General features: G+C 40.8%; 1 protein-coding gene and 1 long non-coding RNA gene across 2 annotated transcripts; both read left to right on the forward strand.

Moving 5' to 3' along the window:
• The first annotated feature begins 3,123 nt into the window (after positions 1–3,123).
• Positions 3,124–13,221, forward strand: LOC124267170 (enolase-phosphatase E1-like). The gene is made up of 6 exons (XM_046702074.1): positions 3,124–3,323; positions 4,888–4,989; positions 6,308–6,504; positions 10,212–10,344; positions 10,943–11,066; positions 12,597–13,221. The coding sequence occupies exons 1-6, from the start codon at positions 3,216–3,218 to the stop codon at positions 12,863–12,865; spliced, it is 933 nt and encodes a 310-aa protein (XP_046558030.1). The 5' UTR covers positions 3,124–3,215; the 3' UTR covers positions 12,866–13,221.
• On the forward strand, positions 7,539–8,373 carry LOC124267171. The gene is made up of 6 exons (XR_006895971.1): positions 7,539–7,673; positions 7,748–7,786; positions 7,826–7,942; positions 7,989–8,027; positions 8,104–8,220; positions 8,313–8,373. It is a non-coding gene; the product is annotated as an uncharacterized LOC124267171 (long non-coding RNA).
• Positions 13,222–26,415: the final 13,194 nt, after the last annotated feature.

A 26,415-nucleotide genomic window follows, 5' to 3' on the forward strand; every position in this document is an offset into this window, starting at 1 on the left:
CGGGGCTTACATTGCGCATGACGACATCGGACTGCCGTACGCGTATACATAACTGTTATAGGATCCCCCTGACACCCGAAACGACAATACATGTCAATGTGACATCAAGAGGAAATCGTCCAGTATAGGTAACTTCTGTGTTATTATACAAAGCACATATCACTGACTGAGTATGGTTTACGCCGCTTTTAGCAATATTCCAGCAATACCGCGGCGGGGGACACCAGAAATGGGCTTCACACATTGTACCCATGTGGGGAAATCGAACCCGGGTCTTCGGCGTGACGAGCGAACGCTTTAACCACTAGGCTACCCCACCGCCCCTGCACATAAGAGACAAGTACCCAGATAGCATTCAGACGTTGGCCCAACGTTATGGTTTTGAACATAAAGCGAATGCGAACATAAAGCAACAGGCATAGCAAACATAAGATATAATTGCATAGATAAATAAGTACGAAAATTGGGACAGTTAAAGATAGTGAATTAATAAATTGCAAGGCAAAACAAAGCATACATGACTGAAAATTTGATGTTGACGAAAACATTGAAAACGTTATCACAATGTTACTATCCGGTGAAAACAGTCGTAAAAATCAGTCAACTAAATTCATAAAAAGAAAAAGGTTTGGTCCCGTATGAAACACACCATCGAATAACCATTTCTTGTGTGTCACCACCATCACACATGGATGTAAGCTTTGTCCAGCAGTGTAGCTCAGAGAACATCAGCAATATTTCACCCCTATGGCTGGAATATTGCTGAGTGCGGCGTTAAACAACAAACCAGCAATATTTCAGCTGAAGGTCCAGCAACAAGGACCTCGAAATGTCATCTGACGGTTGTGAGATGCGGCGTACAAAGGGAAAACTGTCAAACCACGCATACATACATGTACATAGCTCCAGGCTATAGTGAGACGCGCAGTGAGACACTGGGGTCTTAGTTTGCAACCAAAAATACTTATAGCTCAAGCAGCGTTGAGCAATCCTGCTTAGACAAGACTAACCGGCTGCTATAGTTACGAAACACTCCGCCCGAAACCACTTCTATCTGAACGTATCTGTAAATTCTGTGTCATCCGCAGCGTTGAACATTTAGTTCATTTTTCGGTTACCTGTGAATCATATTCTGATATGATGGATTTATTTCCTGAAGCCTGTCTAGTTAATCCACAGTTGATCTGTTGGCCCTATTAATGCAGTTCGAACGGTGATCGTTAGTCCTTGCCGCTGCCCTAAACACAGTATTTCAGGGCAGTTTGGTTAAATTGGTTTATGTTGTCACTATCTATACTTTTCTTTGACACAAGTTGCTTTACTTACTTTGATTGCCGCACGAAATTTATTACATCGTTCCACATATTTTATCTACAGTATGTTATGATTCAACAGCATATACCATTGTGAATGTGCTTTATCCGTATATTTGTAGTTCAACATAAATTGTATGTACACACCTGTGGTACATTAAATATGTGTATACCAATACACTGACTCTGAAGCCGTAAGTCAATAAAAACTTTCACTGAAGATAGTGACACGGCGTCCCAACTGGCTGTCATGGCGTCTCATTGTACCCCGACGGCGTGTAAGCAGTTTCATTTAGGGCCAGTAGGTTAGCCTAGTGGTTAAAGCGTTTGCTCGTCACGCCGAAGACCCGGGTTCGATTCCCCACATGGATATACAATGTGTGAAACCCATTTCAGGTGTCCCCCGCAGTGATATTGCTGGAATATTGCTAAAAGCGGCGTAAAACTAAACTCACTTACTGCCAGTCCCCAGGCTACGCCCCCTATACATACACGGCGCAGTCCGCCCTTGCGTACATTGCTGAGCATAGGATACGCCCGTTACAAGACGGCGCTAACAGTGCCCAAACACCCTCCGCAGACACGCTGATTCACCAAAGCTTCACTTGTGCCGCGAGTATGTCAATCATCTTTACATGCAGTGGAGATGTTGTTAGTCCACAGTATCTCCGCCCATGCAGTCCCATTATACACCTTCCTGTTACAGTCACGTCTCCGTTCCCGCAAATACCTTGAGGCGGCATTGTCTATGGCTCTCGGTGTTCATTTTACGCAGTATACAGGTGAACACTAGAACGCTGCTTCTATACAGCCATGTGTTACACCTTGAAACAATGAGTATACCGAGGTATGTCTATATGATTTGGTACGTGTCGTTATTTTTATTAAATCAGGTTTCCTCAAACAAAACAATGACCACACAAACATCAAATATATTAGCTATTCGATTTCAGGTTTTGATAACAATAACAGTTTAGTCAACATGTCTATTAATAATGTAAACGTTTGCAAATTGTGGAATAAACATGTTTATTACAGATTAGATTAAATACATATTTCAATTATGTTACCTTATATATATCTATTCAAACTGGGTGGTATAAGCTGTCATACTATATCTATATTGTATCACAGAAAATGTCATAAACTCGTGGAAAAATTGTTGCATGACACGCCATACATATTGGCCCATCTCCATAACCTCATATTGACATAGTGACGTTTTTTTAAATAGCTATCTCTATCCAGTTGCAGATTGAAACGACATGACTTTCCTCCCTATCGCCATTGTCAGTTGTAGCAACAGGAAGTCATGGCGAAGATTAAACTTTACTATCAGTTTAAAGTGGTCACTTGCCGCTGTGTATTCGAATACGAGTCTGGTTTTATATCGTCACAACAAATTCTTTTCAAGTAGGTTACAACGGAGCCTCGCACATAAAGGGCGGCATTTGAGTACCGGGTGATCTGCGTGGTTGAAGGCCGATTGTACTATCTTTGTCCGTTAGTACAAGCCGAGTCAATAATCTAAAATCAATTAAGGTATCATGTGTATCCATACCTCGAACTGCGAACACAACCGTTTCTCAGTAGTATTGCATAACAGATTTATCTAATGGTGAGTTGAAGCATTTATAAAATATCTGCGAGTATGCTAATGTAATACTTTCCCGCAAACTATAGCAGAATCGCAATGACGCTCTCACATGTTAAGCAGGGCAGGTCGATAGAGCAGCTCGAGTTACGCCCATAACTATGACTAGTCGCGAGGCAAGCAGGATTTCTCGGCGTCTATTGAGGTCAGAGTGTGCGAGGCACCTGGCTGGCTGAAGCTCGATTCATTCGCGTCTTTGTTCACCAGCAGATCAGACGCTTGTTCGCCGGGCGCTGGTAGTATCCGTCATGGCACCCCAGAAACGTTGTGCACAAGAAGCCGACTCTCTCCTAGGAGGAGTTAAAGCAGTTGTTGTGGATATTGAGGGGACAACAACTCCAATTTCATTTGTGAAGGTAAAGTATTTCGGATCTTTGCGGCTAAGTGGACTCTTATTATTAAGTGCCGACCAACAAGGAACATGTACCGCTTCTGCTTTTCCTTGTTGTAATTGCGCCAAATATTTGTTATAAGGGATGCGTTGCCTTGATTTTACTATCACTGAAGCTTCAACGGAAGGGTTACTTCTGTCGGCTGCACCTGTCATGTTAAACGTTACAGCAGATGCGTTACATAGCGAACGACATCAGTACTGTAGGGCACCATCGTCCCTGTAGATAACGCCAATCGCTTCTGTTTGAGAATGCGAATATTAGGCATTTGCGGGTTCTCTTGCGGTGAGATGTACCTTGTCTAACGGGGGAAGAAAGCAATATTACTGTCATTTTTAATTCTGCATTGTTTTGATGACTTTACCATCAGCTCTCTCCAGGAGTAGGAGCGTTTTAGAGACTTTGGAGCGCACGGTGTTTTCAATGAAAAACAATTATTTAAACATGACATTATGCTAAGTTATATGCGTGTTTAAGAAAACCATTTGAGGCCTCTAAATATTCGATCAATGAAATGAATGCTTATCTCTTAGGGTCGTGGTAATTAAATTTTGCAAAATGTTTATTTCCGGGTTTCTGAAAGTTGTTTTTTTCCAATGTGATGTTGACAGTAGAGCGTCATAAATTTTTGACGTTAATTTTGTAGGTATTCTCCCTTAGAGATGAGTCCGATTTAGCTATATCTCCATTTTTACTAGAACCTTATCACTTGGGAATATCAATTTTTTATCTAAAATGTAACTTTTAAGTTGGCGTGCCGGTAAAAGTTTTCTGCGGGGAGTTTGAATAACGGTGGGAATAGCCAAATTGGTCACGTGATGACTCTTCCATTCACTACCCCCGTTAAGCTAGTGGTAGAGAAAGGCAATATGGCGGTCTTGCACTGGACGGCCTTGAAAATGAGATTGATTTGTGGTATGCTGAGGAGGCTGAATTCTTACAGATTATTTGACTGAACATCTTAGTATTTTCGACAAATGCACAAACATGTATTAATACCAGCATGAACAATGTTCGATGATAAGAATAGTTTCTTGTGCGTGTAATGTGAAACTGCCCCAGATGTGACCTACATCTAGTTTACCGTAAATATTCGGTTAATCGACTTCCTCGTATCACACTCTAGTCAGTAAAACATAGTCCTTTGGACTATTATGTGGAACCAATATGCCTAGTTACCAAGTGTTATGGATAGAATCCACATGTTTCACGACTTAAGCGGAAATATGATGTTAATATGTGGATAGTGTGTTTTTAAGACTCATAATGTTAGCCTATAAACAATGTCATTTTAAGTTGTATCTTAGCTCTTAGTCTTAGTGACATTGACCTATCATTGTACCGAAATCTCCAAATATTCCACTGTTCTATGTTCTACAGATAATAATTTTGTCATAAATATATTTTTCAGAATGAAGCAAAATATATGAGCTCAAGAGTCGATGCACAACAGTGTATTCTTTATTTTGTTGATTTAGTTGATATTAATTCATGCAATTTGGGTAAAATGTATATATATTTTTTCCAGGAGACATTATTCCCCTTTGTCACAGACAATCTGGACACTTACCTCAAGAAACATTATGATGACACAGAGACACAGAAAGACATTGCAGCATTACGAAGCCTGGTGGGTAATTACTCCGTGGCAATTTGCAATTGCTTGAGTTAAAACTTAGTTGAGAATGAAAAACAGAGATATCAGATGGAGAAGTACATGATTTTTCTCACAATGATGAAAGTATTGAAAGAAAAAGGTGAGAATCATGTCACAATATAATGTATTTGAGTGTATGTATTTTATGATTCATTGTTCTTTGGAAACATGTTGTGATATAAAGTACATGTATAAAGAAAACATCTATCAGTAAAGGAAAGTCTGTTTGCATCTTTGGACATAAAAATGTATAAAACGAAAATATTCAAAATACAATGCCATTTTTCCAACCCTACTGTGTGGCTTAAATCAACAACTTTCATGTTAAGTTACAGAAGACACATGACAAACACTTATCATTGTAATAGCAAGCACAGAAAGAAATCAATGATAACAATAAGTGGTCAGTAAGGTTTTGTGAATTACATAAGAGTTACCTCCCTTACATCACAACTGTTCGCCACTACACCTCTCCAAATCTACAAACAGTATTTCCATTGTTACATTAGAATGATGCTTTATTTTCTAGATCAAAGCTGTGACATTGATAACACTTTCATGAATAGTGAAGTGTACACACTTGTGAACTTGTTACGTAATACAAAGATTAGGTGATGGGGTCAGTCATGTGGAACAGTTCCCTGTCTCAGCTTCTTTGTTGATAGTTTGCATCTTGATACTAATGATGTGTGAAGGTCTATTCCATCTGTGGCAGATTCCATGGCTCTTTGTCCTGTACAGTGTAAGATCTTTGTTAGATGCTGAAACCCATGGCCCAGTCTGAGGTGTTGTGGAAAGCACCTGTTCTGACAGTGAAGAGGGGATTACATGATGATGACACTATCAGTCATTGTTTTATCCTGTTGAGTGGCACATATGTCATTCAAGACTACCACTGCACACATTGCTAAAAAATATTTGCTTTGATTTCAACTGCTCATTTCATGAAAAAAGTTCACTTCCTTCCTGAGTGATTTTATGAGTTTACGGCACTTTTAGCAATATTTCCAGCAATGCCAAGGCGGGGGATTCCAGAAAGGGACTTCACATATTGTACCCATGTGGGAAATCGAACCCGGGTCTTGACCGTGAGAAGCGAATGCTTTAACCACAAGGCTACTCCACCACCCCTCACGTCCTGAAGCTGCACATCTTTCTTGTTGAACACCCCCAGAGCTTTCATCAATTTTATAGTTTCATTGCCGTAAGCTTTTCCAAATAGGACTATTCATTGTCAGATTTCTTGGATTAAGAGTTTTTTCATTTTCCTGTTGTTGTCTTTTCGTCCCAGGCTGCCAAAGACAAATCAGACTCAGTTGATGGTGTGGTTGAGATTCCTGAGAGCAGCGCAGACAAGGAAGAAATCCTGAAGGCTGTTGCAGAGAATGTGAGGTGGCAAATGAGCAATGACCGAAAGTCCACAGAGCTGAAACAGTTGCAGGGTCACGTGTGGCAGGAAGGCTACGAGAGCGGCAGACTCAAGGGAGAGTATGTACATTGTTAATCTTGTTTTACTGAAGTACAAAATGTTTTGGTTCAATCAAATTTCTGGTATGTTTAAAAGGTTACTACTTACATTAAATATATTCATAGTCTACAGTCCCCTTTATACTCCAAGGCCAAATGTAGAGATAGCATCCAAATCAGGTAATATGATACACCCAGCCTTATCACCCTCACTTCATATCTTGACCATGTTGAACAGCAGTGCTTGTCACAGTCCATTAGACCATGGGGTTAATACTCATGCAGTTGGTCAGCACAGCGGCTCATTGAGTTGGGTTTGCTCAAAGAAAGTGCTGATCAGATTTGAGAAAGACTGGTAGTTTTTGCTACATGAAGTCATTCTCCATTGTCGCTCTTTGCTGTTTCCTCAGATGGCTGAACTACATTTATTGTTACATCACTTACACATTTCCTGAATGTTCACATGAAATATGCATCTGCTCTCTTGGCCATAATATATTTTAGTTACATTGTTTATATCAAAAGTTAAAACTTTCCAATATAACTGATTGTGCTCATGCTTTGTACCCTGTATGCTTATGATGTTTATGTACAGTAAATCTTCTCTACTGGGATATCACAGTGAATTGATCAAATTTACAATTTGCACCATTTCCATGCAATTAATTCTATTAATCTCAATCTGGATACTTAGTCTGTAACCTACATCCTCATTGTCTGCAAGTAAGGCTGTTTCTTAGTCATGAGGGCTGTGTTGGTCAAGCAATGGAGTAAACCTTGTTTGTTTTAATAATCTGATACATTCTGTGGCTTTTTCCCTAACGCCAAGAATATCAGGAGGGTGGGAGGTGTTCATATTAATTACTGGATAACACTTTTACTGCTGCTAGAGATCCTATAAGATAGGGACATTTCCAGCATTTGACCTAGGACTATTTATATTGTTATGTAAACACTGCTTTTGCGAAAAAGGTATCTGCTTTCATGTTACTTTGATTTGTTTGATAAATAGATCATATGTCATCAAAGAAATAAGAAAATAAACCTCTCTATTGATAAGTAAGATTAATGACAGTGTTGTTATACAATATAGTGGGTATTCAAATGGATTCATTACAGCCTTGTTATCTATTACAGCGTGTCTTCGATAGGTTACAGCCTTGTTATCTATTACAGCGTGTCTTCGATAGGTTACAGCCTTGTTATCTATTACAGTCTTCGATAGGTTACAGCCTTGTTATCTATTACAGCGTGTGTTCGATAGGTTACAGCCTTGTTATCTATTACAGCGTGTCTTCGATAGGTTACAGGTTATCTTATTATTACAGCGTGTCTTCGATAGGTTACAGCCTTGTTATCTATTACAGCGTGTCTTCGATAGGTTACAGCCTTGTTATCTATTACAGCGTGTCTTCGATAGGTTACAGCCTTGTTATCTATTACAGCGTGTCTTCGATAGGTTACAGCCTTGTTATCTATTACAGCGTGTTATCTATCTTTGATAGGTTACAGCCTTGTTATCTATTACAGCGTGTCTTCGATAGGTTACAGCCTTGTTATCTATTATTAGCAGCGTGTCTCTGATAGGTTACAGCCTACAGCCTTGCGTGTCTTCGATAGGTTACAGCCTTGTTATCTATTACAGCGTGTCTTCGATAGGTTACAGCCTTGTTATCTATTACAGCGTGTCTTCGATAGGTTACAGCCTTGTTATCTATTACAGCGTGTCTTCGATAGGTTACAGCCTTGTTATCTATTACAGGCAGTGTTATCTATTACTTTGATAGGTTACAGCCTTGTTATCTATTACAGCGCGATGTCTTCGATAGGTTACAGCCTTGTTATCTATTACAGCGTGTCTTCGATAGGTTACAGCCTTGTTATCTATTACAGCGGTTTCGATAGGTTACAGCCTTGTTATCTATTACAGCGTGTCTTCGATAGGTTACAGCCTTGTTATCTATTACAGCGTGTCTTCGATAGGTTACAGCCTTGTTATCTATTACAGCGTGTCTTCGATAGGTTACAGCCTTGTTATCTATTACAGCGTGTCTTCGATAGGTTACAGCCTTGTTATCTATTATCTATTACAGCGTGTCTTCGATAGGTTACAGCCTTGTTATCTATTACAGCGTGTCTTCGATAGGTTACAGCCTTGTTATCTATTACAGAAAGTATTTCATCATGATTCTTGACATTGTTCATTGTTCTTGTCATTCTCTAGCAGGGTGTCTGCCAATATGATTCATAATGTCACTGTAAACATGTTACACTGTCTACCGAGGGGATTCAGGACCTGTTCCTAAATATATGTTGCAGGGTGACTGACCCAACTTACTAAAACATTGTAAAGTGTCTGCCAGTGATTCATTTTGTTACAGACTTTCTGCCAGTAGGATTCTGTTATGTTAACGACTGTGCTATGTTAAACTGTCTGCCAGTAGGATTCATGATTGTGCTATGCTACTGACTCTCTGCCAGTAGGATTCACGACTGCTATGTTAAACTGTCTGCCAGTAGGATTCATGATTGTGCTATGCTACAGACTGTCTGCCAGTAGGATTCATGACTGTTATGTTACAGACTGTCTGCCAGTAGGATTCATGACTGTGCTATGCTACTGACTGTCTGCCAGTAGGATTCATGACTGTGCTATGCTACAGACTGTCTGCCAGTAGGATTCATGACTGTGTTATGCTACAGACTGTCTGCCAGTAGGATTCATGACTGTGTTATGCTACAGACTGTCTGCCAGTAGGATTCATGACTGTGTTATGCTACAGACTGTCTGCCAGTAGGATTCATGATGTGCTATGCTACAGACTCTGCCAGTAGGATGTTACAGACTGTCTGCTAGTGATTCATGACTGACTGTCTGCCAGTAGGATTCATGACTGTGCTATGCTACAGACTGTCTGCCAGTAGGATTCATGACTGCTATGTTACAGACTGTCTGCCAGTAGGATTCATGATTCTATGCTACTGACTGTCTGCCAGTAGGGATTGCTATGACTGTGCTATGCTGCTATGCTGACTGTCTGCCAGTAGGATTCATGACTGTGTTATGCTACAGACTGTCTGCCAGTAGGATTCATGACTGTGTTATGCTACAGACTGTCTGCCAGTAGGATTCATGACTGTGTTATGCTACAGACTGTCTGCCAGTAGGATTCATGACTGTGTTATGCTACAGACTGTCTGCCAGTAGGATTCATGACTGTGTTATGCTACAGACTGTCTGCCAGTAGGATTCATGACTGTTATGCTACAGACTGTCTGCCAGTAGGATTCATGACTGTTATGCTACAGACTGTCTGCCAGTAGGATTCATGACTGTGCTATGCTACAGACTAGGTCTGCCAGTAGGATTCATGACTGTGATTCATGCTGTGTTATGCTACAGACTGTCTGCCAGTAGGATTCATGACTGTGTTATATGCTACAGACTGTCTGCCAGTAGCATTCATGACTGTTATGTTATGCTACAGACTGTCTGCCAGTAGGATTCATGATTGTGTTATGCTACAGACTGTCTGCCATTAGGATTCACGACTGTGTTATGCTACAGACTGTCTGCCAGTAGGATTCACGACTGTGCTATGCTACAGACTGTCTGCCAGTAGGATTCATGACTGTGTTATGCTACAGACTGTCTGCTAGTAGGATTCATGACTGTGTTATGTTACAGACTGTCTGCCAGTAGGATTCATGATTGTGTTATGTTACAGGTTGTTTGATGATGTGGCAGCAGTAATACAGCAGCTATCAGAGGAGGGCATCAAGCTGTATGTGTACTCATCGGGAAGTGTAGAAGCACAGAAACTATTGTTTGCCAACACACAAGATGGCGATTTAGTAGAAGTGAGTCCACTTGTCAGTCTTACATTTGGAATGTAATTAAGTATACAACTTTATGGAGAACATCTTGTTTAGTGACATTTTTTATCTAGATACTTACTCTGTTAGGGACCATTCATAATTTATGGCTAGGGGGGTAATGATGATTTTAAGGCAGGGTCATCCATTTTGTTCTGGGGAGGCAGGGGGGTCATCAATTTTGTACACATGTATGGTGTTTGGGGGTCATCATTTTTTACATAAAAATATTAATGAATTATGCTTTAAAATTATGGGAAGGGAGGGGGGTGTAATTGATTTTGTAAAGGGAGGTGTGTGGGGGTGTCACTTACTACATAAATATGAGGGGGGTCATTCACATTGTACGTTCTTCTCCATAAAAATCATCATCACACCCTTTAGCCATATCCTAAGAAATTATGAATGGTCGCTCATCAAGCTATATAGGTTATTACACAATTAGTAAACTTTCTGGCTAGAAATTATCCCAGAAAACCGTTGAAACTCACTGAGTATCTGTCACTCCTTTTCATGACCACAATATTGTTTGACAATCACGGATGCAGCACAAGTGGAGACTGATGTCTGGTTTCCTCTTTAGATGTTCACAGATTTCTTCGACACAACAATAGGCAGCAAAACAGAGAGCAGCAGCTACAAGACAATAGTTACAAAAGTTGGCTGTGAAAATGATGAAATTCTCTTCCTCACAGACACCCCCGAGGGTAGGTACATGTTCGTCCCTGACAGTGTCAGCTAGGGCTGGCTATTTACATAGATCATAGAGATCTATAATTTTTCCATTTATCGATCAACCCGTGAAGATCCGGGGTAGAATAGGTCTTCAGCAATCCATGCTTGGCACAAAAGGCGGCTATGCTTGTCGTAAGAGGCGACTAACTTGGTTGACATATGTCATCGGTTCCCAATTGCGCAGATCAATGCTCATACTGTTGATCACTGGATTGTCTGGTCCAGACTCGATTATTTACAGACCACCACCATATTGCTGAGTGCCGCGTAAAACTAACTCATTTATCGATCATTTTAGCCAGCCCTAGTGTCAACCTTGGTGTCTTGGAGTATTACAGACCCTTCGGTATATACTACCTTGCATTAAGGACAGCTTAGGCATTTAGTTCTGTCTTAAATAAAATGTAGGAAATATGGAATAAATTATAACTTCTTAGTAACAAACCCCAGATGGGGGATGATGTTAAGGGAACTAACTCTTTTCACTTGTGATTCCAAGAAACATTCAAAGTTGCAAATTTATTACATTTCACCCATCTCATCCTGCACTATATGCTTAAAATTATTTTTTTCAAATTTCTCTGTCTTGGTGGTAGCCACAACTGATATCTGATTGCAATAAGATTGATGGGCACTACTATATATGAGTTTGGTGGGCACTTCTGTATATGCCAATGTTTTGTATCTTGGAGACACAATTTATGGCTGACATTATATTGAGTTAGTGAATAAATAGTGATTAATGCAGGATCAGCACTTTTTACAGCCCCATTGTTAAGGAGCCAGTTACCACTTCCCCATAAGAAGCTATGTAAGCATTATAGTGCCTGTGTTAACAAAAAAAAAAGAATTATGAAAGTCTTAGCATGCTCAGTACTTCAGAATTGTTCCGAAAGGAAGGAACTTGCTATGTAATGAGAAATAAGGGTCTAACTTATAGAATTGATTTAGCTGTATTATTGAAGGAACTGCAAATATATGTTATGAGAAATAACATCAGAATTGTCCTGAAAGGAAGGAACTTGATACATGTTATGAGAAATAACTTCAGAATTGTTCTGAAAGGAAGGAACTTGCTATGTTATTAGAAATAACTTCAGAATTGTCCTGAAAGGAAGGAACTTGCTATGTTATGAGAAATAACTTCAGAATTGTCCTGAAAGGAAGGAACTTGCTATGTTATTAGAAATAACTTCAGAATTGTTCTGAAAGGAAGGAACTTGCTGTTATGAGAAATAAGGGTCTGGCTATATAGCTTTATTATTGAACATACTCAAATACATGTCTGTTTGTTGAACTAAGCAATTTTTTATTATTTTTATTCCTGTACATACTGTATATTCTGCTTGTATCATATTCTGTCATTCACCTGATGAAGGGGCAAGAAGTAGCCCAGAAACGTCCTGTTGTAATATTAAAGAAGTTGTAAGTCCATACCATACCTTGTTGTGTTACCTCCATGTAATGATTTCTCAAATGTGTTATTTTCCTATTGTCTACAGAGGCCAAGGCAGCATGCCAGGCTGGTTTGAGGAGCACGCTGGTCATCCGGCCAGGCAATCAGGATCTCACAGAAGAACACCTACAGAACTTCAGTTGTATTGAAAAGTTTGAGGAATTGTATGGTGATGATGATTACGATGAAGAAGACCTAAAGAGGTTTGAGGGGGATGACAATGGGGAGGCTGAAGACGACGATGAAGACCCTGATGAAGATGAAGATGATGATGAAGTGGAAGAGGAAAACCCAGAGGAAGAAGATGATGCATAAATAATGCTGCCATCCCCATAGACCATCTCACAACCTCTGTCATATCATCCTTACTCTACGTGTTCATATTGTCATATTAGGTGCTTTTTTTAGACTGATTTCTCATTGGATTTCATTTTACATATATATTTACATATAAATAGTTTTCGTCTGGGCAGAGCCTGGAGACCATTACAAGTGTTTTGGACTGCTGTTGTCTTGATATTACTACCATATTTATGTGTCTGATGCCCAGGAATATCACTGCTGTACAGAACACGCGGGCAGATGACGTCTGAGAAGCAGACGATTGGGCAGGCTGCGAGCGGCAGCCGGGAACCACATTTTCTTGAGGAATAAAAGTAGTTTCCTAAACAGTTACGTGTTTTCTTGTTCCTTGAAGAAAGAGGACGACCAGCTCTTCAAATGTATAGCTTTTGATGTACACTCAGACTTGATAAACATTGCAGAGGTTACATTCAGTGGCAGGCTTCTACAAACATAACATAGTGGTGTGTCCGTGTGCTGTGAAACATTGTGCATATTTTATAGCTAATCAGTGTAGGTTCATACTATCAACTATTTACTATTTGGTTACAAAAGATGGAGTCTAGTGGAGAAGGGGGGTACACTCACCCTTAACTGGTGTGAGTGAGTTCGGTTTTACACGGCTTTTAGCAATATTCCAACAATATCACGACCGGGGACACCAGAAATTATGTTTAACTGGAAATATTGAGAAGTCATGATATTCTCAAGAGACCCGACTAGATATATATTCCATTGTTGTAGTATAGAATTTACAAAATCCCCTTTGGCATCTGGTGTCCGGAAGTGAAGTAATTCACTTTATTACCCACGTGGTCAACGTATGGGTAGTTGCATATTAATCTCGTACGTCACACGAGTGTCGTATCGCGTTGACCTGTGTCGTCACGACTTGACCTGAAATTCTAACGATTTGATTGGATAACCGATGACCTCTCAATTAGGTCACATTCTGACGCAACTATTTTTTCATTCATAACAAACACGTGAATTCATTCATTCTACAACTTAATGCATTATGGGAATGTGTAAACATTGCGAACGGTGCCGTGTCGCTGTTTTAATTGTGAGTCGAACTGAGACATTATATCTGTCGAAAACCATAAACGCAATGTTTCCACCAGTGATGTTAGCCGAATGAAGCAACTGGAAACCAAGAAACGAGGTGCAACGGAGTAGTTTACTGTAGGAGGCTGTACGAGGCGATGACAACTGACATGCATCGTGACGTCGGTTACCATGGCAGTGACGTCATTAGTGTGACGTCATGCAAATATTGTACTAAAGTACAAAACTCTTCCGCAACCTCTTTATGAAACCGGTTTCGGTTTGAAACCAAAAACATAACAAAAAATGCGCTTATTTTGGCAATTTAAATGCATGTAAGACGTGGGTAATAAATAAATACCACTCTCGGTCTCATTACATACGAATTATACGAAACTTAGACCTTCCTATGTTATTCGACCTGTCGCTCGGCACAATTCCTCCCTTAGTCGTGCATGGCACAGTTCCTCCCTTTCTCAAGGGGTTATCATATCTAATCTTTGTTTCTCACCAGTTATGAGTCCTATTTCCCCCCACGTAAAGATATGAGAACGAGTGATAAGGTTACATGATTTAAAATGCCAATATATATATAACTGGATATTCAATGGATATAAACTTCAGACGCTTGTAGCAATATTTAAGATATATTTTGATCCATGGTGTTATGTCTGTGTATTTAGACTCCATGTGCTAACCTGGTACGTAACAAGATTACTCATTGACGATTCTGGGTTCATTTACATGATACCTAAAAAGAAATGACTTCTTGCACATATTGAAACAAACTCCCTGGTAATTTTCATAAACGAAGCTTCACTTACAGCACACATAAAGTAGATCCTGTGTAATTTCACATTCGATACTGAAATAGCTTCAGTGACTCAAAATAGGTTCGATGTGATTTAGTTAATTTAGAAAGTGTCATTCCAGCTGTCACAGACATGTGAGAATAAGCCAAATACATCAAGTGTGGTATTTACAGTTTTAACCAAGTTTTGTCACATTCAAATGAAAGCCCCTGGTTACCCAAGAAGGGGTGCCGAAAGGGCAACTATAAATCATCCGACACGAATTGAACAATTACTTTTAAAGATATCAACGAATTCGCTATAAAGCTCACAGACAACTGGTATAAGACATGCCTTACCCACAGAACAACCTAGAGCGATATTTAAACAATGTATGCATCTTCTGTTCTTGTGTTACTGTTGAAACAAGCGGGTTGGAACAGGCACACAGCAACCTATCTTGGTTGGCCGAGGTTAATGATTTGGTTGACTGCTGGTCACCGCATCCCGACTGCCTGGAACTCTTCTCATTATCAATCACTTTTTTGTATAGTCTAGACTTGATTATTTACCACTCGTCACCTAGCTGTTATATTGGTGAGTACCGCGTTAAACAATAACCCAGAAACACTGTAAATACTGTCCCCACTCCCTATGGACTGAGTGAGTTTAGTTTTACGCCGCACTCAGCAACATTTCAGCTATATGGCGGCGGTCTGTAAATAATCGAGTCTGGACCAGACAATCCAGTGATCAACAGCATGAGCATTGTACTGCGCATTTGGGAACCGATGACGTGTCAACCAAGTCAGCGAGTCTGACCACCCGATTCCGTTAGTCGCCTCTTACAACAAGCATAGTCACCTTTTTGTGGCAAGCATGGGTTGCTGAAAACCTATTCTACCCCGGATCTTCACGGGTCCCACTCCAAAGGACATTCATGGGTGCTTACTTTCGGATCAATATTCCAGCTATATGGCGGCGGTCTGTAAATAATCGAGTCTGGACCAGACAATCCAGGGATAACAGTGTGAACATCGTTCTATGCAACTGGGATACGATGACATGTGTCAACCAAGTCAGCGAGCCTGACCATCCGGTCCCGTTAGTCGCCTCTTACGACAAGCATGGGTTACTGAAGATCAATTCTACCCCGGACCTTCACGGGTAGAGGAAGAAGAAAAAGAAGAGTTTATTTGGTATAAAGGCCATAAGACCATCGTACAAGGTGGTACAATCAACTGGCAGTTCTGAAGGTGGTTTGAATGAAGCCCTTCACTTAGTCAGCAGACGTTTGATTATACCCATCTTGCAGAATTACTTTGTTGGCTCACGATGTACCTATGCTACTCACTTCCACTGAAATGTATGCGAGAAAAGTTTAAAGTTGTAAAACAACAATGTTTGGAAACAGACGGCGCCATAGTAGATTTAAGCAGGGAGACTATATATATAGTAGATTATCCCTGATTTAAGTTAACTGGGCGAATACAAATAAAATTTCACACCTGCAACTCATCAGAACATAGGTACAGTCAGGTAATAATGGAGCAAGTATACGTTTAAAAGCCATCTTATTGCATGCTCCTAAAATGGTTTTGTCATAAGGCAGTTATCTTCTGTCGATATAGGCTATACGTCCTCAATTCTCATATTACCGTCTCCATGGCAACAACGTGTTGCAAAACGCTCATTTCACAAACATGACGTCCCAAAACAACAGTATTGTTTAACATTACACGTTGGACACTTTGTTATGATTCTCCCTCGAGAATTCTGTTTGTACAGAAGTCACAACTGCATACATAACTGATTCCCAGTGAAATCTGTCGCAAGTGTTTGTAACATCACTGCTTTATTTCCCAGGTCGGCAATTTTCCAGGGTAGATTATTGACAAGCTCGATCAATTACATGAGCAACCAGTCCAGCTAGCGTCTTTTCTCGGCTCTCGCACGTTATGCCGCGAGGTTTGTTTTGGCGTGGCTTCTCTTTATTGGGGAAGCCTCGCTCTGACGCACAGCGAGCCTGTCAATATGGTTGCCATGACAATGACGGAAAGGGAATAGATCGATGCCGCCAAGGGTGGTCAGGGCTATCTTCTATCCTACTGGCTACCGGTGACCATTGGCCCAGCTACTGTCCGTTAGCACGTGCTCTTAATGTTAAGCAGCCCCAAAATTACCCCCGAGTTATATTGGCAACGCATCTTCAACGAACTACCTGATGATTGATAGACCGGTGTTAAAGCGCCGACAAAGGATAATGATTCACTTCGCTTGCATTGACGTCCTTATTCATTTTATAATGAGGATCTAGACAGATTATTACATTTATGCAATTTATGTGAGGAATCTGAAATGGTTGATACGAATACCATCATCAGTCAGCAATAAGATGGAGAATGTCAAAAGCAATAAATGTAATGGGTCTCTCATCGTCACGGGACAGCTCTAGCCCTGATTCTCATCGATCTGTTTACGGCCTGCATTTCTCACGGCAAATGTCGATGTAGTGAGCAGTGGACTACACGTAGTCCAGGGATATTCGACCGCACATGGACTGGGAAGCTTGTAATAAGAGCAGTCAAGTTATCTGTATAATGTTCAGAGATGTGCTCTGACATAACGTTCACCATTGGTGCGTTGTATAAGCTATAGGGTATAGTTAACTATAGCTATGGACTGACAGTATAAACTGTACGGGGTATTGCTAACTGTACATTATGGACGGGCAACAAAACCCATATCCCTATACCTTATACATGGGTTATATAGGCTGTAGGTGACAGTTAACTATACATTATAGATGGGTTATATAGGCTGTAGGGGACAGTTAACTATACATTATAGATGGGTTATATAGGCTGTAGGGACAGTTAACTATACATTATAGATGGGTTATATAGGCTGTAGGAGACAGTTAACTATACATTATAGATGGGTTATATAGGCTGTAGGGGACAGTTAACTATACATTATAGATGGGTTATATAGGCTGTAGGAGACAGTTAACTATACATTATAGATGGGTTATATAGGCTATAGGGACAGTTAACTATATATTATAGATGGGTTATATAGGCTATAGGCTGGGGACAGTTAACTATATATTATAGATGGGTTATATAGGCTATAGGGGACAGTTAACTATACATTATAGATGGGTTAAATAGGCTATAGGGGACAGTTAGCTACATATTATAGTTGGGTTATATAGGCTGTAGGGGACAGTTAGCTATATATTATAGTTGGGTTATATAGGCTATAGGGGACAGTTAACTATACATTATAGATGGGTTAAATAGGTTGTAGGAGACAGTTACCTATACATTATAGATGGGTTAAATAGGCTATAGGGGACAGTTAGCTATACATTATAGATGGGTTAAATATGCTATAGGGTACAGTTAACTATATAATATTGAATGGTTATATAGGCTATAGGGGACAGTTGACTATACATTATTGATGGGTTATATAGGCTATAGGAGACAGTTAACTATACATTATAGATGGGTTATATAGGCTATAGGGACAGTTAACTATATATTATAGATGGGTTATATAGGCTATAGGGGACAGTTAACTATACATATAGATATAGATAGGCTGTAGGAGACAGTTAGCTAAACATTATAGATGGGTTAAATAGGCTATAGGGGACAGTTAACTATATAAAATAGATGGGTTATATAGGCTATAGGGGACAGTTAACTATATATTATAGTTGGGCTATATAGGCTTTAGGGGACAGTTAGCTATACATTATAGATGGGTTATAAAGGCTATAGGGGACAGTTAACTATACATTATAGATGGGTTATATAGGCTGTAGGGGACAGTTAACTATACATTATAGATGGGTTAAATAGGCTGTAGGGGACAGTTAACTATACATTATAGATGGGTTATATAGGCTGTAGGGGACAGTTAACTATACATTATAGATGGGTTATATAGGCTGTAGGAGACAGTTAACTATGCATTATAGATGAGTTATATAGGCTATAGGGGACAGTTTACTATATATTAAAGATGGGTTAAATAGGCTATAGGCTGGGATAGTTAACTATACATTATAGATGGGTTAAATAGGTTGTAGGAGACAGTTAACTATACATTATAGATGGGTTATATAGGCTATATGGGACAGTTAGCTATATCTATATTATAGATGGGTTAAATAGGTTGTAGGGGACAGTTAACTTTACATTATAGATGGGTTATATAGGCTGTAGGGGACAGTTAACTATACATTATAGATGGGTTATATAGGCTGTAGGAGACAGTTAACTATACATTATAGATGGGTTATATAGGCTGTAGGAGACAGTTAACTATACATTATAGATGGGTTATATAGGCTGTAGGGGACAGTTAACTATACATTATAGATGGGTTATATAGGCTGTAGGGGACAGTTAACTATACATTATAGATGGGTTATATATGCTGTAGGAGACAGTTAACTATACATTATAGTGGGTTATATAGGCTGTAAGGGGACAGTTAACGTACATTATAGTGGGTTATGTAGGCTGTAGGGGACAGTTAACGTACATTATTGATGGTGAATATATAAGTTGAGGGATAGTTACAAGCTACACATTATATATGGCTTATGTAGGCAGCAGGGTATATATAGCCATTCTGTGTGGTTGCAATTCTAATTTGTTGTTCTGAATCATTTTCTGCGATAGGTGTCATGGTGTGCGATGTCGACAACAGCAGTCGTAGCAACTGGAGTACATAAGCTGTGATACACGTCTTGAAGTCCCATGGAAGTACTCATGGTTGCTAAATACCCTCTCTCGAAGAGAGGACAGAAGTATGTATCAGCATTGATGGATAAAATATGGATAAAATACATGAAAATCGATACCTACTCTATATAGGAAATATAGGGCCTTTCATAGCATTACAGAGTCACGATTTCCAGTTGCTACATCCCATCGAAAAAGAATTACAGCATTAACTAAAAGGCAGACAATACCGTTATGTAGCACTACTACAGCGTTCCCTAAAATGGCATAGCCTTCCTTCGTGTACTATAACGTTCCCTGGTCATACTGTGGCCCCCTGTAGTGAGTGGGCCTCTGTCTTACGAACAACAGCTGTCATTGCTGGCTTTCTCATACACCCTTGTGGACAGCTGTAGCACAAAATAAAAACCTACACATTAGATTTCAGAAATGGGGGTTTACCACGCAAATGAATCGAATTTTGAACCGCAAAATTCGAACAGACGTACTTGAATTATATCAAATTATATTTTATTGCCTATATTGGTCGTGATTGAAAAATGATAGTCGCGTGTTTGAATTTAGGAATGTTATACTGATGTGTTTTGTTTGTTGTTGAACGCTGCACCAAATATCTTTTAGCTGTTTGACGTCTGTCTGTTAAAAAATCCAGTCTGGACCATACAGTCCAATGTTTCACACCATGAGCATGGGTATACGCCATTTGGATACGATGACATGTATCAACCAAGCCAGTGAGCCTGACAATCCGACCTGTTAAAAGCCTCTTACGACTTGCTGAAGACCAAGTGGTAAGAAGATATGTGTATACCATAAGGTTTGAGGTTGAGGGTAGAATACAACCAGGTAGGGGGAAAATATGAAAGGTTTTTTTATGGTTTGGTATACTGCACGTTTGATGACAATCACTTCATAAACATTCACGATGACAGCGGGAACTCATATTTATGTATTATGGCGAAATGATTGTATAAAACGTTTCAAGTGAACAGTCATAGCGTCAGTCAGAAATGATAATATTTCCTGACAGAAATATTTAACGTTTGGGACATTCCCCAGACAATGAGTGTGGAGCGTTTCAACAGTAGCTGGTGTGGCAAATTTGTCAGCTCGGTACAGCGCCGGTGTGTAAGCGACTCCGACTTCTTGCCACATGTGTGTAGTGTCTGTCACACGAGATGTGAGGGCAACTCACTCCTTTTGACGTCACATGGTGACTCTGACGTGAATGGTTCTAAAGTAAGCTTAATTATTGCATCAGGACAGCTTAAACAGTAGGATCCTCGAGCTATTCTTAGGCTATGGACTTATATTCAGGCATGCAATCTGTCAACATATATTTGCTAATTTAAGTATAGATTCCATGATACACTTTTTACATTATATGATCCTCTTTTCCCCAGACTGAAATGTCTTCATCTATAAAACTAACATTATCCGATGTCCTACTCTAGCTCCTATATAAATAGAGGTACATATTGTCTAGATGAATGCGTGTTGATTAATAAGCGCATGTAGAGGAGCAGTTGGGTAGCCCAGTGGTGGCAGCTACTTGTCTACTTGGTGCAATGCGTGAAGCCTATACCGTCTCTATGGGTTATTGCTAAAAGTAGCGTAAATCCCCTGTTTAGGGACGTAGCTAACGGTAATCTAAAGCCACACTCAGTAATATTCCAGCTATATAGCGGGGTCTGTAGATAATCCAGTCAGGACCAGACAATCCAGTGATCAACATCATGAGCATCGATCTACGGTTATCCAGAACAAGGATGGACTCCCCACCCATTCCCTCCCATCAACCCCACCCCACCCACCCTCCTCAACATTGTGTCAACCAAGTCAGCGAGCCTGACCAGTGACCACCGATTTTAGTCGCCACTTCCGACAAGCATGGGTTGCTGAAGACCAATTCTAACCCGGATCTTCGTGGGTGTACCTTACATAGAGATATCCCAATGGGAAAATTATCACGCCGTGACAAAACACACTGTAAGTGTATGGGATAGTTTGATCGTTGTGATCAAATCAAAATATCCTTAAAACTAATGCATATATAAATAATACAAGACATAGAACCAACTCATCAACGATAATTGTCACACTAGTAGACGGGTCAACGTGCAAATTAACCTAATGTCATATCACTATAACTTGCAACGGAAAACAGAGATCCAACAGTTCATTGTTTTAACAAACGTATTTTATATTCAATATTGTAACGATGTCTCTGTGTTTGCACTATGCTCGTTTTGCGCTACGTTGTAGTTACACGACATGGTGAATCCAGGGTGGGTGGGGTGGGGGTTTCGACTCCCGCCACATTGGCTCCACCAACGCAAAGAAAATCTTCAATGTGGTCTTAATTCAAGGGGGTCGAAACCCCCACCCCCAGCCCCTGGATCCGCCAATGCGTATTGAAGGCTTGTGACCCTTCAGACGTAATATCTCGTCCTTCGAAACCCTGACAAACAACAACAAAACACACACACACACACACACACACACACACACACACACACACACACACACACACACACACACACACACACACACACACACACACACACACACACACACACACACACACACACACACACACACACACACACACACACACACACACACACACCGCCCTTTAAAAATTCCTGGATCCGCCCATGAATACGAGTCTATTTTTAGCAACATGACACGCTGACCAGCCATTTAACGCTGTGTGGTCACCGAATGTCAAGTATATAGCACGTGGTTTTGACCAGGGGAGATAATCAAGTAAATCCTAAAAAATACACTGTCACAAAGTACACGAATTGTATTCGAAGGACGAGGATACACGGCTAGAAAACTGTGAAATATGTTTAGTATGAGTAGACGAGTTATCACGTCCCTCGTATGGAAACATTGTAAAAAAACCGACGTCATATCTCGTCCATCGAATTCAGAGGCTACACCTGGAAAAATCTGGTCGTATGCAAGAGTTGTAGATGACTGGACGTGATCTCACGTCCTTAGGATATATGCGCAGCTGTGAAAATGTTTCGTCGTATGCTTGCTTGCTTGCTTAAAGTGCACTCATGTCGATGAATGACAGCACATATGTGACGAATACCACCGAGGCGAGAACGTAAATCTAATTTCAGGATAAACAGCAAAAGATAGATATTTTGAAAGATTGTGGAATTTAATATACGAATGGTTCAAATTAGACTTGCTCTTCCTGAGACATACGTCCCTATACCATAAGTATAGCTCTTAGTAAAAATGAAGCACTAACATACGATTAACAACTGCTGGTTTAGCGGTACATCCCAATGAAGTCCCGATGGTACAAAAAGGTAGATGATACCTCTATCATCCTCGGAAAAGAACTTTATCCCACTTTACAACTCCAACACCCCTGAGTTACTGAGTTAAGATCACCATGGAGACAGAGAACAACGAACAACTCCAGCACCTCAACACCAACACCCCTGAGTTACTGAGTTAATATCACCATGGAGACAGAGAACAACGAACAACTCCAGCACCTCAACACCAACACCCCTGAGTTACTGAGAGTTACTGAGTTACTGAGTTAAGATCACCTTGGAGACAGAGAACAACGAACAACTCCAGCACCTCAACACCAACACCCCTGAGTTACTGAGTTAAGATCACCATGGAGACAGAGGACAACGAACAACTCCAAGAACCTCAACACCAACACCCCTGAGTTACTGAGTTAAGATGACCTTGGAGACAAGGAAAAACGAACAAAACAACTCCAGGAACCTCAACACCAACACCCCTGAGTTACTGAGTTAAGATCACCATGGAGACAGAGGACAACGAACAACTCCAGCACCTCAACACCAACACCCCTGAGTTACTGAGTTAAGATCACCTGGAGGAGACAAAAGAACAACGAACAACTCCAAGAACCTCAACACCAACACCCCTGAGTTACTGAGTTAAGATCACCATGGAGACAGAGGACAACGAACAACTCCAGCACCTCAACACCAACACCCCTGAGTTACTGAGTTAAGATCACCATGGAGACAGAGGACAACGAACAACTCCAGCACCTCAACACCAACACCCCTGAGTTACTGAGTTAAGATCACCATGGAGACAGAGAACAACGAACAACTCCAGCACCTCAACACCAACACCCCTGAGTTACTGAGTTAAGATCACCATGGAGACAGAGGACAACGAACAACTCCAGCACCTCAACACCAACACCCCTGAGTTACTGAGTTAAGATCACCATGGAGACAGAGGACAACGAACAACTCCAGCACCTCAACACGAACACCCTGAGTTACTGAGTTAAGGTCACCATGGAGACAGAGGACAACGAACAATTCCAGCACCTCAACACGAACACCCTGAGTTACTGAGTTAAGATAACCTTGGAGACAGAGAGAACAACTCCAGCAACCTCAGCTGCAAGATCCCAAGCGCCGTCTACAGGAAGCCTACTAATTCTGACCAGTACATTCACTTTACCAATCCACTCAAAACTTAGTCTGTCATCATGTCCACAATGACCAACCGAACCAAGAGCATCTGCACTGAAAGGCAGCTTTGACCGTCACCCATCATCTGCAGAAGCTAGTGAACATCTACCCCACACTCCAGTGAAGCGTGACTTCTACACTACATCGATCAGACCAGAATCCGCTCCCAAACAACACACACACACATGACCATCACCCTACCTTACATAAGCACAAACACATCAGATCAGTAGATTACAAAAGCACAAAGTAAACATCGATACCATCATCACTGGCGTCCGATCTGTCAGCACCATCCTCCAGTCCAGTGATCGAAACCCTCCCTCCAACATGAACCCTCACAGCAGCGAGCTATAACAATAACTCCTATACATTGGTGGACTTCAATCAACACAAAACACAAACACAAAGAAAACTCTCAGAAGTCATAGAAATCCGCCTCGACGAGACCTTTAATCAGCAGAGATCAAGAGCATTATACCCCGTCTGATATGAAGGTCTAACCGAGGTATAGTCTCTTCTCTAATTAGTAATCAGTCAGCTTATTCAACATTTTAATCCTTACTGTGCGTCTGGACTCATTACGAATGTGATCGGTTTATATTACTGTACATCTGGCTGCATCCAGTTGTTTGTGTGCTACCTGTTATGTAGTACCTGTTGATGTTTGTTAATGCAAGTCTGACGCTTATCACCAACGCACACGCTCGCACGCACGCACGCACATCCCAACTCATCATTTATAATGGCAAATTAGATGGTAAAAAGGTCCCTGGAACAACATCCTTGGGGAGCATGTTCTACCGACTGTGCAATACAGGAACGATACGTCACTTTTCAACAAGATACTGCCCGCCCACGTGGGGGAAGGGTAGGAACTGACTGTTCAAGGCAGCATAACATTGTTGTACTGGGATGAGATAGAACGACGCCTACTGCAGCCAACCAGCAATCTGAGCTGGGTCAAACTTCAATTCGCATTCCGATTAACATTTAAATCATCTCCCGCCGCCTTGCCTATGTCATGCGGTCCCATCCGATATTGACACTGTTAATTAAGTTGTTACACCACTCATCCTTTAGGACTCCCTGTCTCGTTATGAGATCTGACTTTTGTCAATGAATTCATGATCATTTATCAGACGAATTGTGTTGTTTTCAACAGCATAACATTTTCACCACTATATATATGAAGCAGTCATTTTTCTGTACATAAATATTGATTTGATTGTTACTTTTCTCTCATAACTCAGCACACTGTTCAAATTCGTCATATTATTGATATATCGTGTTATACAGGTATATGAGGCGAGGGTTTAATAACTGGTATGGCTGTCTGCCAAATAGAGACAGGTAACCGCTCATCATCAGCTCCGTGCAGCGCAGCACGCCTGTGTGACGCCTGACGTCAGTGTTGCGATGTAATTAACACTCCGATCACGCTCGTGCCGTGGTGATCGGCGTCCCATCGATTACAGGTAAACTCGCATCAACAGCGCGATGAAATCACATCGATTGCTATGGATGCAGGTATGAACGTGTCAGATAAGGTTTCACCTTTGTCTGTGACCAGTTCACCCCTGACAGGCGTAAATTGTCTGCTCGCGTACGGACTTTTTTTTACAGCAAGATGTTACTGAGCATGAAGGGAGAGTGAGACGGTCATTGGGGGATTTACGCTGTACACTCATCTCAGAGTTATTTTAGCCCCCACCCTATGCTGTTTAATGGTGGCCGTGTAAATACAACCTACATACAATCGCTTCATGTTCTGTACGTGTGTTAACCACCATCATGCAGAAACTGGCGATATTGGTTATAATTACATCGACATTACAGAACTCTGCATGGTCACTGTGTTTTGAGTGACGCATTACGGTCGACGTCATCAGATCATGGCTCTGATTAGCACATAAGAACGACACGTTTTCGATAACCAGTGTTATTAATGGTGTACAGGCCAATTGGATAATTTGATAAGCATTTGGGGCGGAAAGGAGAGATAATTGCCCAAGAGTAGTGGAACGCTCAAGTTTATTTCAGTGGATTTGAAACACCTTTATAGCATAACAAATAAAGGGAGGTAGCTAAACACGCCTAGCCATTGTCATTGGTTGGAGGAGAGAACCAAGTCCATGCGTTTTGTTTTACCCGTGAAGATTGGGTTTAGAATTGATCTCCAGCAACCCATTAAGAGGCGACTAACGGGATCGGGTGGCCATGCTTCTGACTCTGTTGACATGTTATTGTATCCCAATTGCGTAGATCGATGCTCATGACGTCAATGGCTGGATCGATTATTTACATACCGCCGTCATATAACTCGAATATTGCTGAGTGCGGCGTTAAACAACATTTTGTTTATTGTTCACACCACAGGTGTCATATGCAAGCCAAATATACGCCGGCCTGTAAATATT

Source organism: Haliotis rubra, unplaced genomic scaffold (genome assembly GCF_003918875.1).
Source record: "Haliotis rubra isolate DU_JTF1 unplaced genomic scaffold, ASM391887v1 Scf13, whole genome shotgun sequence".
In the NCBI taxonomy this organism is placed as follows: domain Eukaryota; kingdom Metazoa; phylum Mollusca; class Gastropoda; order Lepetellida; family Haliotidae; genus Haliotis; species Haliotis rubra.

Bases quoted from the DNA above. Each gene is read 5' to 3' on its own strand.
- LOC124267170 (XM_046702074.1), top strand. From the start codon at position 3,216: ATGGCACCCCAGAAACGTTGTGCACAAGAAGCCGACTCTCTCCTAGGA. The intron at 3,324-4,887 runs GTAAAGTATTTC...TATTTTTTCCAG, and splicing joins CTCCAATTTCATTTGTGAAG to GAGACATTATTCCCCTTTGT. The intron at 11,067-12,596 runs GTAGGTACATGT...TATTGTCTACAG, and splicing joins CCTCACAGACACCCCCGAGG to AGGCCAAGGCAGCATGCCAG.